The sequence below is a fragment of the Xiphophorus maculatus genome, chromosome 6 (genome assembly GCF_002775205.1).
Source record: "Xiphophorus maculatus strain JP 163 A chromosome 6, X_maculatus-5.0-male, whole genome shotgun sequence".
NCBI classification, from domain to species: Eukaryota; Metazoa; Chordata; class Actinopteri; order Cyprinodontiformes; family Poeciliidae; genus Xiphophorus; species Xiphophorus maculatus.
In genome coordinates this window covers 12,959,983-12,976,126 of record NC_036448.1, presented here as the reverse complement: position 1 = coordinate 12,976,126, position 16,144 = coordinate 12,959,983, and the positions used below count along the sequence as shown (strand labels likewise).

The 16,144-nt window shown below is 38.1% G+C and overlaps 2 protein-coding genes across 4 annotated transcripts in view; one reads left to right on the top strand and one right to left on the bottom strand.

Moving 5' to 3' along the window:
- Positions 1–3,444: 3,444 nt before the first annotated feature.
- Positions 3,445–16,144, top strand: part of yeats2 (YEATS domain containing 2) — a 22,572-nt gene continuing 9,872 nt past the window's right edge. The window contains exons 1-19 of one of the 3 annotated variants that reach the window (XM_023335139.1): positions 3,445–3,589; positions 4,004–4,109; positions 4,203–4,300; positions 4,414–4,506; positions 5,000–5,233; positions 5,323–5,441; positions 6,700–6,861; positions 8,019–8,130; positions 8,487–8,531; positions 9,063–9,237; positions 9,470–9,712; positions 10,873–11,040; positions 11,892–11,977; positions 12,616–12,801; positions 12,964–13,144; positions 13,677–13,844; positions 14,114–14,241; positions 15,108–15,254; positions 15,604–15,789. In XM_023335139.1, the coding sequence (XP_023190907.1) occupies positions 4,010–4,109; positions 4,203–4,300; positions 4,414–4,506; positions 5,000–5,233; positions 5,323–5,441; positions 6,700–6,861; positions 8,019–8,130; positions 8,487–8,531; positions 9,063–9,237; positions 9,470–9,712; positions 10,873–11,040; positions 11,892–11,977; positions 12,616–12,801; positions 12,964–13,144; positions 13,677–13,844; positions 14,114–14,241; positions 15,108–15,254; positions 15,604–15,789 (2,631 nt within the window). In that variant the 5' untranslated portion in view covers positions 3,445–3,589; positions 4,004–4,009. Of the gene's footprint in view, positions 3,590–4,003; positions 4,110–4,202; positions 4,301–4,413; positions 4,507–4,999; positions 5,234–5,322; positions 5,442–6,699; positions 6,862–8,018; positions 8,131–8,486; positions 8,532–9,062; positions 9,238–9,469; positions 9,713–10,872; positions 11,041–11,891; positions 11,978–12,615; positions 12,802–12,915; positions 13,145–13,676; positions 13,845–14,113; positions 14,242–15,107; positions 15,255–15,603; positions 15,790–16,144 lie in introns of all 3 variants that reach the window. The other 2 variants (XM_023335138.1, XM_023335137.1) reach the window with 2 other exon arrangements.
- The window catches only part of LOC102233562 (microtubule-associated protein 6 homolog), a 23,784-nt gene continuing 18,666 nt past the window's right edge, over positions 11,027–16,144 (bottom strand). The window contains exon 3 of the mRNA XM_023335140.1: positions 11,027–11,086. Within this exon, the coding sequence (XP_023190908.1) occupies positions 11,075–11,086 (12 nt within the window). The 3' untranslated portion in view covers positions 11,027–11,074. The remainder of the gene's footprint in view (positions 11,087–16,144) is intronic.

The following is a 16,144-nucleotide window of genomic DNA, read 5'->3' as shown; positions in this document are numbered from 1 at the left end:
GCATATTGATCTGTCTGTCCCAATAAGAATAAATTAAACACACAGAGCCTGACATAAATTTACCTACACTCATCACTGACATAAATGATGTAATAATGATACAACGTAGAATCTTGGAAACAAGAATTTGTTGTACAAGTTTAAATGCATTGCAAATTTTCATAACTTAAAAGTTATACATACGGTTCTAAATATTTACAAACATTACTACTACTGTTTAAAACTTGCTTGATGACATCCAGAGAAACATCTCTGATATAATTCCGTGTTTTCATTTCCCCTCTCTTTCTATCAGAAATAGTAGAACTCATTTGATTTGATTTGCTACCATGCAATCCATTTTTAAGCTTAGTGCCAAAATGTTTGTTGGGTTTGAGGTCAGGGCCTTTCCTGAAGCTTCATGCTTGGTCCATTCAAAAACCAATGCTTGTTGGAATAACATTTTGTGCCCAGGTCTGAACCATCATTCAGTTTTAGGTAATCCGTCTACTACTAGTAGTAGAAAAACAGACCCTCATGATGCTGCTGTGCTAACTCCTTTAAACATATTTCTTATCAGAGCTCATTCTTTGTTTCATAAAACATCATAAACATTAATCCAGAAGAAATTTGGCTCGTTCACGAAGGCAGTTTGAGTTTTCGGTTATAATTTAGCACGTCAATTTTGAAGCAGGGTTTTTTTTCTCAATGCTTGTTTCCCACTTATTCCTGAAAAATTTCAACAATTGTTTTCCACCTGAGGATGATTTGGTTCAGATGATTGAAACATGGACTCAGTTGGGTGTTGTAGTGGGACGATGATCCCAAACACACATCTAGGCTTACATTAGCCTTCCAGTATGCCCTTCCAAAAACAATGATATTGACCCTGTTGGAAATTTCTGGGCTATGTATGATTAGAAGCAGATCTTTGCCAGGAGAGCAAACACTTTTCATTGGCTCTGTTATTTCTAATAATGGTCTTATATCAAGGGAGGATTGTGCCAGGACATTGCTCAAGAAGAGTGTGGTTTCTCTGGCAATTTATTAAAAGGAAATACGCAGTCTACAGTACTATCACATAAGGGACACTAGAGCCCACAGAAAGACCCCCTGGAGGGGTAAAAAAAAAAAAAACGGAAATACGATCAAATTCTGTGTGTCTGTGTTCATATTCAAGCCTGTTTTTATAACTTTGAATCACTGTAGAGTAGACAAAATTCATATTATATTTAAACTTGCAATGTAAGTTACAATATGGATCCAGAAATATGCCACAGATTTTTTTTTTTTAATCAACCAGTAAGACTCAACATAGCTGCTGGTGGTTTGAGTCCATTGAGGGATGAATCAATCATGCTGGTGATGTTTTAATGAGCCATTGTGTGGAACAAGAGGATATGGCCCAGCATCAGCTGCACAGTTTAAAGTAAAATTGAGCAACACAGGCTCCAGTAGACATTCATTGGGCTTTTTTATGTGCTATATGATTTATAGCATTCATTCCACATCATGATTTGACACCACCACTGCAACATTTTTCTCACAGAGTTTTGTAGACATGGATAATTAATGCTAATTAATTTGTAAAAAAAAAAAAAAAAAAAAAAAACCCCAACAACTTCTTCCTTAATTTGTTTGTTTTAACAGATACACACTTACAGACTTGTAAAGACAGCACTGATGTTAATTTTAGAGGTTAAAAAGAGATTTGGAACAATCCCGTCCTGGCAGACAAAGGAAAGCCTGTGTCTCTGTGAGAACCTGAACAGCTTAATTAGAATGATCACATTGACTTGAAAAAGTTGTAAACATTTTCCAGTTTTTGCAACACAGGAAAGGTCACTTTATACAAAACAGGCAATCCTGTTTTGTGTAAAGTGGCACATGTGATGGAAAAAAAGTCTTTATTTGGCAGTTGCCGTTTCAAAAACATAAAACTACAATGTAGCAGGAAAAAAAATCACATTATGACAGAAGAGGTCAAAATGAAATGTAGCTTAAAATGCAGAAATGTAACTTTTCTTCCACGTAAACAGAAAACCTTTCCGCATTTCTCCTGGGGAATCATATTTCTGAGTGACCTGCAATGTTTTTGAATACCAGTGTGTGATCAAGAAGATCGCATCACTGCAAAGCTAAAAAAGAAGGAAAAAAGATAACAATAAGGCTCGTGGAACTGATGTGATCTTCAGAAATATGCCATTCTAGTGTGGGCTCTGCAACATTGTTAACATCTGACGGGTCATTAACCAGCTTAAAAGATTACTGAGTAGCATTGCTCAAGATAAGTAGTGTTTGTTTTGCTACTTTAGCAGGAAATTAGCTTTTAAGTTCCTATGAAAATGCCTTTCATTTTACAAAAAGCATTTTGCATGAAGTCATCTCTACTAGATGACATCATGCATCTAGTCATCTAGATGACTTGTGACACACTGTAAAAAGGACTTACTATGGCTTTTGAAAAAAAAAAAACAACTAATTGGAATATTGTTTTTAAAAACTTTACTATGGTTTAAACTTTTCAACAGCTTTATCCCTTTTTTGTCTGCTCTGTTCCTTGATCTGTATGATGCTAATGGTCTCTAGTTTTAGAATATCTGCTTTATATTGAGATTAAATTACAGAAGGGTGTACTCTGTTTTTTAATTACGTGACTTGACTTGACTAGAAAGCTATAGGTTGAACTGGATTTTATTTTATTCAGAGTACAAGGGACTGAAAACAATTGCACACCCTTCAAATCTAAGGGGAAAAAGTGTAATTTTCCTCCAACTTCACAGTTATGAGCTAGTCTGTGTCTGTCTATCACATAAAATCCATAAAATGTTACTCTGTTTGTGTTTGTAATATGGCAAATATAAAATGTTGAAGCATCATGAATACTCTTGCAAACTTTTATTGGTCAAGTAGTGCTTTGAATTATGTTTTTTGTGCTACCAATTCAGTCAGAAACCAAAATATTCGAAGTAGCTAAAGGGGCTTGACTTTTAGGTAGAAGATGTATAAAATATGTGATTTGTCATGCTGTTTTGCATATTCTAAGCTCAGGAAAATCTCTTGGAATTTATTTTTGGCAATTATGTCATACTCGTATGATTTCTAAAGAATAGATAAGCCACTGAAATATTTTCAGAGAGATTCAGTGACAAAGGAAAAAAAACACTTTATTGTTGCACTGCTTATCTGAAAACAGTTCTGGTTTCAGTAACAGCATCTAATTATCATTCCCGTTGAAACAGAATGACGTCCTACTTCCACTTTTATTTCTGATTACCTGTTTTGCTGGTTGGAAGTTGTAATGCAAGTAACATTTTTGATGAGGAGATACTCCCTTTTTCCAATGAATCACATTACAGTATGTACGAGTTTTTTTGTTTTGTTTTTTTTTATTCAGTTCTTCAGGAGTAGAGAAAACTCAACTGTAGAACAGCGACCCCCAGTGGCTTATTTGGTGAATGGCGAGGCTAACTCTACACTACTCAGTTAGCACACACATGCAGCTCGAGATTTAGCAAATAGCAAGACACGAGTACTGGACGATTACAGCAAGGATGTGCTCGCTTTGAGTTAAAACAAGCATTGTTGCTGCACTGCACATACATCTCCAGTAAGTCTGCTTTTCATGTAGTCGGACTCGGTGGCTACAAACATGTGCCAATGTTAGCTAAATTAGCAAACAAGGTTAGCGCTCCTTAACCTGACAGTCAAGTCGGCTGCAAGAATAGCAGGCACAATTGTGTTTATTTTTATTGGGTACAATACAATAGCATTTTATGTACGTGCTTATTACACCCACACTCACAATGTTAGCTAATTCACTGAGAGTTTAAAACCTTTAGCCTTGTGTAGCAAACACCTCCCAAGGTAGTTCGTGCTACAGAGTTAGCTTCAATCATTTGCTGTAACTGATTGAACTTTCTCTAAGCGATGCTAACAACAATCATAACTACCCAAACAGCACAGAAACGACTAGCCACCGTTAGCCTAATGCGCTTTTCATCTTGTTTTGTCTTCTTCGTAGGTAAACATGTCAGGAATTAAAAGGAAAATAGAAGACAACGACCCAGACTATGATGACATTTCACTGGTTCAAAGTAATAAGAGAAACAAAACGGCTGAACATAATGGTAAGTTAATAATATGAAGTACTACGTCTAATTACATATTTCTGGTTTAAAATATAAAAAAAAAATAATATATATATATATTTTTTTTCTCAGCTCGAGAAGCGACTGTACAGAGAATTGAAAACATCATTAGGGAGCAGTTTTCTTTGGAAATGAAGAACAAAGAGCATGAAATAGATGTTATAAGTCAGGTATGTGTTTCTGAATTATATATAAAAAAATACTTCTTCTATCTGTAGTCCATTTATTTTTTTTATTTTTTAAATTTGCAGCATACTTTTGCTAATGCAACTTTTATTTGCAGCGCCTAAATGAAGCCAGGAGGATGATGGACAAGCTACGGGCATGCATAGTGGCAAATTACTTTGCCAGTTCTGGAATAACAAAGCCCCCAGAGGTATTTTCTAATAGTTTTAGAGCAAATAGCTTTTATAGGTCAAAGAGTAAAAAAAAAGTTCTGGGTCAGTTACAGACATTTAGTCCCGTTCTTGATTCGATTTTGTACCCATGTACTACTTAAACTTATGCGTATTTCAGAAGATTTGGTTACTGTTCTGATCTCTCTTTTTGGGAAGTTCAATCTTATTTATTATCTGAGATAATAATGTCTGATCAAATCAAATTAACTATAGGATATGTATTGTTGATAGATTATATACATACATATAGTGCTGTAACCACCTTTATGTGTAGTAAACCTTGATGATGGGAAAATTACCGTCATAGAATTTACAAAACATTTACTGGTGGATATAATTGGCACAGGATCAGTAATAAATGTTTAAAAAGTTAACTATGAAACAACCAGAACTACACAGATGTTAAACAGCGAAGTGGGAAAATAATGTAGTATTGCAAAAGTTGATCATATTTTCTCTGCACTTTTCTAGCACACCTTGAAAAGTGACCCTGCAGTGTTGAACCATCCGGCCATCCGTCGGTTCCTGGAGTCTCCGTCCCGTTCCTCTTCCCCTCTCAATCAGGGCTCGGAAACACAATCCCTGGCCCATTCAGAGTGTGAATCTCTCTCACAGCAAGGAGACGGCACTGAGAGGAACGGAGAGGGAACGTGGAGAGAGGACAGCAGCAAGCAGGAGCGCAGACCTGGACGAAACACAGGCAAAGTCAGTTTGACTTAATGAAATGTTATGGTCTGTGATCTTTCCATAGCTGCTCCATCTCATAATTGTTTTAAATGCTTTTTTTTTCTTAGGACACATTTGGTGTGCCTTCACCCATGGATGTAGAGCAGAGGGTGACCTACCACTCTACTGGAGATGAAGCCTCCAGACTCTATGTTAAGAAGACCATTGTTGTCGGAAACGTATCCAAGTATGCAACAAAACTGAACTCAAGCTTGCTTTTAAATCATCATCTGTCTTAGTATGTTGAAAATTAGGTCCATGCAGTCTTTTACTAACCATGTTTTTTTGGTTGTTTTATTTACTTTATAGTCACAGAAACACAAAAATCCATCAACTCTTACTTGAAAGCAGATCATTCGTTGAACCTGGCTAAAGCAAGAGATGATCCATGTTCTGTTCTTCTGCTGAGAATTGACTGAAAAAATATTTCCAGTTCAACAAAATACTATCCAGAAAAACATAATGAAATTGTATGCTTTTTTTGTTCATGTGGCAGACATGTTTAGCTCAAATGTTTCACATCAACAATAATTTACAGATTCCTTTTCTTCAAATATTAGTTTAATTTGTTCCCTTAAAATATCCCTTGTTTAGTTCATGTTTGTGGTAAACAAATAATATAATCAGAGCTAAATTTAGTATTTTTAAAGAAAAAATAACATCTTTGGTTGTGGGTAGTTTAAACTGGATAGTTTTATGACAAAATGTGAACACTACTGGCATAAGTAACATATATGCTTCAGCTATATCTACTTTATACTACTGTTTTAAAATGAACATGTCAAACCTTTTCACATGTTTATCGGGGGTGCTAATGGGTATGGAGAGTGTCTCGTGTGTAACTTCTAAATCCAAAACAAACAAGAACAAGATGAACTTATCAAGCAGCTGGTGGTTGTGATCTGAACCACACAGATGAACTGATCTTGTGCAACACTTTATTCCCAAGAGTGGAGCCACCATTTGATTTTATGACAAGCCCAGTCTTGATAAAGGTTGAAAACATGTTTTATCTTATTTATGTTCCCCTAGGGCTTGATGTGACCCACAAAATTTAAAATTTCTGGCGGATTCTTTATGCGCCATGACATGAAAGTTGTCATAATCCCACAAAGCTCAATCTGTTACTTTTATGGAGCTTAAGCTAACCGTGTTGGGGGCTATATTTCTTCTCTGTTTTGTGTGTGTTGGGCTCACGTGTATTATGTCGAAAGTGTTGAACATTTTGTTGCCTGCAGAGCTGTATCTCCATCAGTCCTTAAGTTAAAGCTAAACATTTATTTCCCATTTTCATTTTTTGTAGAGATTGTAGTTAAAGAAAGGAAAACAGTCTTTTGCAGCTATCCCTTCTGTCTTCCTTACACGTTTCAGTTTTTTCAGGGAATATATTAAACAACCAAACAATTACTGATCTCTCTGTTTTGTACTATTGCTATTGCTTTTAGGTATATCCCTCCCGATAAGCGGGAAGAAAACGATCAGTCGACCCATAAGTGGATGGTGTACGTCAGAGGCTCGAGGAGAGAGCCGAGCATCGACCACTTTGTGAAGAAAGTCTGGTTCTTTCTGCATCCCAGCTACAAACCCAACGACCTGGTGGAAGTCAGGTTTGTTCCTGTGTGAATCTTTTTCAGTATTTAGAAATCAACAGTGCATGTAAACACTCCTCAGTTCTGAACATGTTATGAGAGACAGGCAGAGCTCCTCCTCTTCTCACAGAAATCAGCTCTTGATTGCTGTTTCATGTGGTTACCTGAGGCATCAATAGAAGCCAGACAGACGGGGACAAACTTGTTTCAGGGAGTGTGCTCCCTTCACACCGCCATGTTGCCCATGGACACAATATTTGATTTGAACGATTTTTGTTGTTGCTCTGAGGAAAAAAAAGGGGGTTTGCTCCTCCTCTTTATCAGCAGGAAAACAATTCTGAAAAACACTTGCGTAATAAGAGGCAGTATTCATTAGTCGACACGTGATTCAGGGTTTTTAGGTTAACCTCTTAGTGGGGCAACAGTTTGGTGACTCTGCAGTAAACAGAAATCTTAAGAAAATACTTTAACAAATAGTGCCCCCTTGTGCATCTGTAATAAAGCATCACCTTATGTACTCTTGTCTCTGCAAAATACTGTTTGTGTTTTGAGATGATAACTAGTCCCTGGTGAGCATAAAATTGAGAAGCAGCATATTTAACATGTAGAGTCCATCCAAGTCCTTCACAGTTAAATTTGGATTTATCTTGAAAATAATGCAGTTTTCTGGCTTTTGCAGCTTGGATTTAAGATGTTAAATAGTGGTCTTCCACAGATACTATCATCATTCATCACTCCACCTACTGAGCCGTGGCCTCCAGGCTGTTTGAGCTGACAAAGCTCTTCTGGTGCTGCAGCAGCAACTTCAAAGCTCCCCTTGACTGACTCGAGTGTTCATGCTCCGTGAACCTTAAGCATGCATGATGCCCTCTGCTGACTCTCAAACAGCCTCAGTCTTGTTAAGGTTGAAGCATAAAAGTAAAGTTTAAACTAGTGGGCTATACTTGAGCATAAATCTAAAATAAACTAACATTTGCATGCCTTTTTGTTTTCACACCTCAAAGAAGAAGAGTTTAAGATCTTCAGGTCATTGATTGTTAAAGAGATTAATAACTGGAGCTGAGCCAGAAAACTGTGAGAATGTTTTGTCTTAAAAGGCATTGTTGGGGGGAACCTGCTGCAGATTTGTATTCGGGTGATGTTTATTTGGGGCTTTTCGATGTGCCTTTTCTCAGCGAGCCTCCCTTTCATTTAACGCGACGCGGATGGGGAGAGTTTCCTGTGAGGATCCAGATTCACTTCAAAGACTCTCGCAACAAACGCATTGACATCATCCACCAGTTAAAGGTCAGACCATAGACCACATCTCCTTTATGGTTGCTTATTTCTTCTGACAGCGTCACAGTATTCTTTAATGCCCTTTTTTTAACATTTATTTAGTTTTCTCCTTAGGCGATTTTAAGCCCTCATTTACTTGCTTTCACTTCAGTTAACACCACTTATTTATATGGTATTCAGAAAAAGACACAAATAAAAGTATACAATTGTATTTGCTCACATCTTTTCTATTCTACATGAGCCAGTTTTTATACTGTTTACTGACATTAATTGGATTTATTGTGTTTATCTGAGTGTGTTTGTTCCGCTCTGTCATAGTTACAGATTTCCTGTTTAATTGTGTAACCTCTCTTGTGTTTCTGCAGCTGGACAGAACATACACAGGCCTGCAGACACTGGGAGCAGAAACTGTAAGTTATAGATGTGCATATTGTTTCCTTTTTTCTATTTTCCTTTCTGTGACAACAAGGAGAGGCAGGAAATTTAACCATTTTCGATTTTAAACCTATTGACGATATGGAAAGTTTGAGTAATCACAGTATTGTCTAGAATACCCACCGATGCATCATTTTATGTTTTCTCAGCCAAATCCCTCTCATTTTTTAGTTTGGTTTAAGACATATTGACGAGTTGATTGCTTTTGTTTTGCTTCATTGTGCAGATTCAGACGTAATCATGCTTTACCTGTAAGCTAGTATTGTATTTGTCAATTTTTCTCTTTTTTTTAATTCTTTATTTTATAGTGTGTTTTGTGAACATGTACAGAACCACAATAACAAATGCCAGGTTATATGAAAAACAAAAACAAAAAAACCAAATGTTTTGCCCAAATGCAAATGCTGTAGAGTTTTACGATCAAAATCAAAATGTTACCATTATAATTCTGTAGGTTCTGCATAACCTTGTTGTCCACTTCTAAAAAGCATCTCTATTTGTTTCAGGTGGTTGATGTGGAACTTCATAGAGATTCTCTTGGGGAAGACTATATTCCTAAGCGCTCCTCATCGTCCAACAAAGCGTCTCTAAAAGCAGCCAGCCCCATGTCGACGGCCACTCTGACCCAGACGTACGGACACCCCAGCTCTCCTGTCTCACATGATTTTGGTGCAGAAAAAGGTACTACCGAGAAAACTACCAGCTACAAAACAGAGGAATTTTAGCAGAAACGCAGAATAACTGGTTTCACTACTCACTGATTTATATATCTTTTTAGATATAATTTCGTTGGCATAATCTTTAATTTACGTTGCGTCTTTAGTCACAGTTTGGATGAAGTCATTGCAGAGAGTTTCGTCCATGTCGTTTCTTTGACAACAAGTTATGCATCAAGGGATTCTTCTTTCTGCAGGTTTATTAAAAGCGGAGATGGCGAAGTCTGCAAGTGGACATAATGCAGGCCTTGCTGCTGGTGAACGCACTCCAACAAGACCCAGACCTGGTGACAGGGTCACTCTCGGTTCCCCTGGTAACTCTGCCTTCCAGCCAATCACAGCAAGCTGTAAAATAGTTCCCCAGGGACAGGCGCCCAGTCCTGCAGAGTCTCCGGGGAAATCGTTCCAACCAATCACCATGAGCTGCAAAATAGTCTCAGGTAAGTGCTTCCTCTCAGTTAGGATGATGAATCAAATTCTTTCAAAACAGCTCCATGCCTTACTGAGGCATTTTGTGAAATGTCATTGTAACACACTGAAGTACACAACTTCTCTCTTCTTAATATCAGTATTATTGTCTTTTCCTATTATTTGCTTGAACTGTTGAAGAGGACTGTTGACTAAGAAAAAGATAGATAAGGCTTTTCTTTTACATTGTGTTAGAAATTGTGCAAATTAAAGTTTGTGACCTATTTGTAATAGAAAACAACAGTTTTCTGTGAGATTTCTGCGGCCAGTTTCCAATTTTGAGAAGTTTTATGCTGAGACTGATCTTGGATGATTTTGACTTCTCTTTAAGAGCAATAAATTTCATTAAAAACTTTTCATTATAACTTTGAATCAAATGAAAGTTTAAAATAAGAAAATATTTTTTTTGTGACGTAATTTATTTGTACAGGGATGTACAAATTAAACAAAAAAACATCTTGATGCCTTTGTACGATGAACTTTAAATTCCTGTTTTGTTTTGTTTTTTTTCAAAATAAAGAAGTACAGCACATGACAGACATGTTCAGTTTTTTCTTGTTTAATCCACACAGAATAACTTAAAATCTGAGAGCTGAGACAACTTGTTAAATTCTTCTTTCAGTCATTACAAAAAGCATTTTTGTGACTGATGTTATTCACATTTGGAGAAGATGTGATGTCACACTATGCATATGACTTCACGTATGGTGTGCAACGAGTCTGTTGCACATAAATGTAATTAAAAGGATTTTATTATTGCAAAACACCTGATCACAGAGTTGATGTCTTAAACTGTTTTTTAGCACAGTTAGCAAAACAGCAGACTTGGTGTCAAAGGTTAATTACCGGGAGCTGAAATTTCAGAGACTTCATGTGCGAAGCCTAACTCTTCCAAACTGAGAAACTTTGCTTTCTTACATTTCGCTTCCTGTTATGTGCTATTGTGAATTAACAGCCAAGAAATAGAACATATTTTTTGTCTCTGGATTCAAAAAATGTGTGATGAAAGTTTTCAGCCTGGGCTTACTAAAATATTACAAAAAGAAGTACATGAAAATGATATAGAATCATATTCTTTCTGCTTTCTTTTGTCTCTGCCTTCCTCTGTGCTGGTTTGCTTCAACACCTTCAGGTTCACCCATCTCTACTCCCAGCCATTCGCCGTTGCCCCGGACACCCACAACCTCCACCCCTGTCCACAGCAAGCAGAACGCCTCCTCTGTCCTCAACAACCCGTACATTATCGTCGATAAGCCCGGCCAGGTGATCAGCATGGCATCCTCATCTGCTGCCTCTGCAGGTACATCTCCAGCTTCACTGTGTCCTGCTCAGAATCAGAAGCAAACCTGGAATGAAATTGAAAAGCAGCGTTTTAGCCACCCACATGGATGTAGAAAATACAACAACTGCAGTTGGAAGCAGGAAATGAACAATACTTTATTTCCCTTTCTCTAAGCTTTTCATAGCCCTAATGTTACATGTTCTAATCCAGCAGGATAATTTGTGGATAAGTGGTTACCATAGTGACTGATGTGTTTCATGGCTTGATTAGATTGGATGACGCATGGTGTTCACATCAGGTTTTCCACATAAATGTTGATTGCTCTTGACTGAAGGATCAAATCTCGGTACCAGGGGAAACGAGTGCGTACTCGCTAAGCACCCAGAGGCACATGGTCACGGCAACTGAAACCGCTTACGCATCAAAAATCCTCAGCTTACATCACAACGTAGAGCTCTTTCACCTTCATTGTTTTTCCACACACACACACACACGCACACACACACGCACACACACACACACACACACACACACATGCAGTCAGCCACTCCTACACTTAATTTATAAGTGCACAGCTCAGGCAGATTTGGTAAATGGATTGGAATCCTGTTGAGCAGTCTCTCATCCCAGTGGATGAGTCAGATGTGGGCTGATTCACCAAACCTGCAATCACTTTTTTTATTTAGTTATTTTTGTTACATGCACTAGGTTTTTGATATGATATGATATGATATGGTGTTATATCATATCAAATCATATCATATATCATATTATATATTATCACTAGCTAATAAGAACTACAGTAGTCCTCTCCTCTCTAATCATTCTATGCCATGACGCTCTGTGTTCATATGTACGTTTCTACACAGGAAGCCCCTCGGCCAAACAGGCTCAAGGCGCCCGCTCTCCAGCACCTAAAGTTCACACTGGCACTTTCCTCTCATCGGGGGTCAAGGTGAGTTTGTGTCCGTAAATCATTTTGAGCTAAAACGCCACACAGTTTGTCACTTTTTATCATCGGTGTTGTTAACAAAGCAGTGTGGTATTAATAGAAGCCCAGGGTGTTCAGCAGATGCGAGCGTCTTGGCACCTATTTAAATAGGACATATTTCTGGGGGTGGAGGAGGGGCTGCACATTTCAGTGGTACAAGAAAGATCTCTATTGGATGCTATGAAAATACCTCGCTACTCACATTCTCATTACCCCGACCTTCCTTCATAGAGGTTATTTTTATTGGTTTTAATGTGTTTTCTCTCATTTCAAAGTTCCAGCACCTACTGTTTATTAAACACAACAGCTAATGGCAACATATGGAAATTGTAAAAACATCCATGTCATGAATAAATGATGAGGCCCCCTCACAAAAACATTACTTTAGGCATAAAAGCACTTCCTAATTCTCAGCAGTCTACTAAAACCATGAGAGCATCGTCGTTCCCAGTCAGAAGGCATCTTATTTATCATTTATATGATATTTCTCCAGCTCCAGATATTGTTTACAGTGGATTTCCTAATGGCTTTAATATCTTTGCCTCCTGTGGTTTATGGGCAGCATGTCCTCTTACAGTCCCTTTCAATGTGTCTCCTTGCAGGTTATAATCAAGCAGGAGCCTGGGGAGGTTTCAACACAGCAACAGCAGATGGTTTCCACAGTAACCAGCCAGCAGCAACCTGCTGCTGCTGCAGCCCACCAGTTTGTCGCAGTGAAAGGAGGTCACATGATCTCAATGTCGAGTCAGAAACGGACCGGAGAGGCCACAGGGTCCACAACTAGCAAGGTCACAATTACTTCAACTCTGAGTCTCACCAATAATTTATGAGAATAATGATCCACTTGTTAATTTACCAGTGAATGATTCATAAAGCTAATCTGATACTTCTTGTTGTTGAAGATGTTGGGTATTCCTGTGAGCTCAACGCTTCAGTCTTCGGTGAAACAGGTCGCCATCAGCAGCGGACAGATTCTGGTTGCAAAGGGCAGCCCTTCCGTCTCCAAGGTGATGGCCGGGAAGCAGGTTTTGGCTCAGGGCGTTGCAAAAGCCATTGTCAGTGGAACGGGGAGCATCACTGCCCAGCAAGGTGGCGCCAAGGCTGCCGGTGGTTCAGGCGGCAAAAGCGGAGGTCAGAGTTCACAAATATACAAGCTCCATGTTTTGACAGGCATAATTTTGAATATCTAATCATTGCTGCCATCTTCAAGCGAAGAAAGAAACTTTTACAAAGTTGATATTTTTAGTTTTTATTAGACTTTTATTGTAGAGATTAGCTTGATTAGCATTGGCAAATGGAATCAGACTTTTTAAAGGCCTGATTGAGACAGAAAACAGCTAACTTTGAGTCTCCTTCACCATTTACAAATCAAGAGTGTGTATATGGTGTGTTAACTGGACAGGAGTTTTGAGGTTTTGATCAACCTGTCACTGATTAGAGCCAATCAAGCTGAAAATCTGCTGATTCCAGTCTTCCACGGATTTCTCTGTGCATTTCTAATTATAATCACTACCAAATAACATTGCATAATGAGGCTATTGTCCATTAAAATAATGTGTAAAATTGCCTCTTTATATATGAAGACATTGTGATGATATTTTAATAAATACAATGTATGACCTGGACAAGTAAGAAATGTCTTCTTTCTGTACTTTTTTTGTAGTTATGGCCACTCTGCAGCTGCCAGCAAACAATTTAGCCAACCTGGCTAATTTGCCTCCAGGTACCAAACTCTACCTAACCACCAACAGTAAGAACCCGTCAGGGAAGGGGAAGCTGCTTCTCATTCCACAAGGAGCCATCCTCAGAGCCTCTGGTGCAAGTAAGACGAGTTACGTCACTGGTTTGTATCCTTAAAGTAAAGATATCCTCAAAACAAAGTGTGTTAAAAGTTCATCCTTTGCTTTCAAAAACTGCAAGGCAAACCTGAGTTGTTTCTTAATGAGTATCGTTGAAAGGAAGTTGGAGTAATTTATTGCTGCCTGTCCTCCGCATTTCTTCTCATCTTAATAAAGCACTATATTTAATACTGCACATGTGTAAGAAAAAGACTGTTTATCTGATTCAAAGTTGATGTGAATGTGCCTCTCTGCTATGTAGGTCACCAGTCCCAGAGCGGCCCGTCAGCAGGTACAAGCAGCTCTCAGAACTCCTCATCCTCCTCATCTTCAGGCAGTCTGCCTTCAAACCTCTCCTACACATCTTACATTTTGAAACAAACCCCACAGGTGGGTAAACAGTTCTTTTTTCTCTACGAAGCAATCGATGCAAACTCTTTACCTCTAGTCTATATTTGTGTTTTTCTGGTGAATGTCAAACAGGGTCAACATTGTTGTTGTTTTATTTTGCTGTGAGAACCAAACAGCATTGAGGTTTCCTGTTTAATTATTCTGGAGAAAACATCTTCCTCATGCATCTGTGATTTAAGTGGATCTATTAAACAAATGGTTCTTCATCATTGCCTGTTTTGCTTATTAGATCATTTTCATCTGTATGAAACTGGAGAAAGTTGCAGTAATATTTTGTTATCTACTTCATTACACTATAGTTGCATTTCTTAGTTTAGTAGTCTTAGTTTCTCTCTGATTGTAATATTCGGGACAAAACTTGCTCTTAATTAGAAGCTGTATCTGGTTGTCAACTTTATAAGATTATATAACGACCATCTGCTGAGATTTCACTGAGGACTTCACAGACAACATTCGCTTTGCACATGAAGTCATAACTTAAACTTATTCACAGAATTGTGAATAATTAATGACTTAGTGCCTAATTTAGCAAAGACTTAAATTATGGTTTGATGCTAAGGTCAATGGATTTTTGTGTTATGCTAAAACCATACATAAAAATGTAGTAGTTCATATAATGAAACCCTGTTTTATTGAAACGGTTTAACAGATGTTTTGACAACAGATCATTTTTTTTTATATTTTAAAGGCTGTATGAGCTGAAGTTTATGTTTATTACATTTGTTGCATTGACCCAGAGGACTGCAGCTGTTAAATGCTAAAATTTATCCTCTAAACTGCAACTTACCAAATACTCATTTGCACAGTGTGACTGGCTCTCTGTTGCATCACTTTGCTGTTGTTAGGGTACATTCCTGGTTGGTCAGCCATCACAGGGATCAGGGAAGCAGGGCAGTTCCAGTTCAGCAGGTCATTCAGGATCATCTACAGCCACTTCCACCCAGCAGGCTATCCGGGTGACGGCTGGACAGAAGGCGGCCATCTTGGCTCAGGTTGGGGAGAAAAACTGCCTAGAGGTCTAGGCAGTACTTGAACTAATAGTGTGTGATTCTGATTTGTCTTGTTTGTTGTTGTTTGGTGTTTACTAGCACCAAACACCATTAAGTTGCTTCATGTAAAAAGTCTTATACTTTGTGTTTTATGATGAATTTCAAAATGCTTTTTGCAATTGATTCTCACCTAGATTTGAGTATTGAAGTTTGTACTTTGTATTTTGAATTTCAGGAATGTGGTTGATTTATTTTGCTCCTTAGCCTTGGTGACACCTCACCTCCTTTGTTTACAGTTTAATCTCGATTGCAATAATAAACTTGTCTGATATTTTTTTGCCATGACGGACAGGTTGTTGGCAGCTCACAGGGAGCGCAGCTTAAGCTGTCCGACGGCTCTGTGAAGACTGTAACAGCAGCGGGAGCGGGTCACATGTCCAAGCCTGGTACCACCACACTGAGGATGACGGGGGGAGTCATCACAGCTGCTTCCTCCACTCCTGTTAGTGCAGCAGGGGCAGCAGCAACTCAACAACAGGCATGTTTTACACTCATTTGGGAGCATCACAGCAGTGTTTTAAGCCATTTTTAAACCAAACTGCACGAACTGTTTAAAGTTGAGTTTAGATATTTCTCATCTCCTATTTATTTTTACTAGTTTAACCAGATTTAAAGAGGAATTTAATTAGTGGAAATTCAACAATGTTTTATGTGAGCATGTACACAAAACATGCTTACAAAGCAGTTTTATCTTTTAAAATAGGTGATGACATGCATGGTAAAAATGCAAATAATGTTTTTTGATCAGTTCAAAAAGAATATATGAGAAACAGAATGATTACTTGTTGCAAACACTTGATGTGTTTATCAGAAAAGAGCAGACATGATTGAAG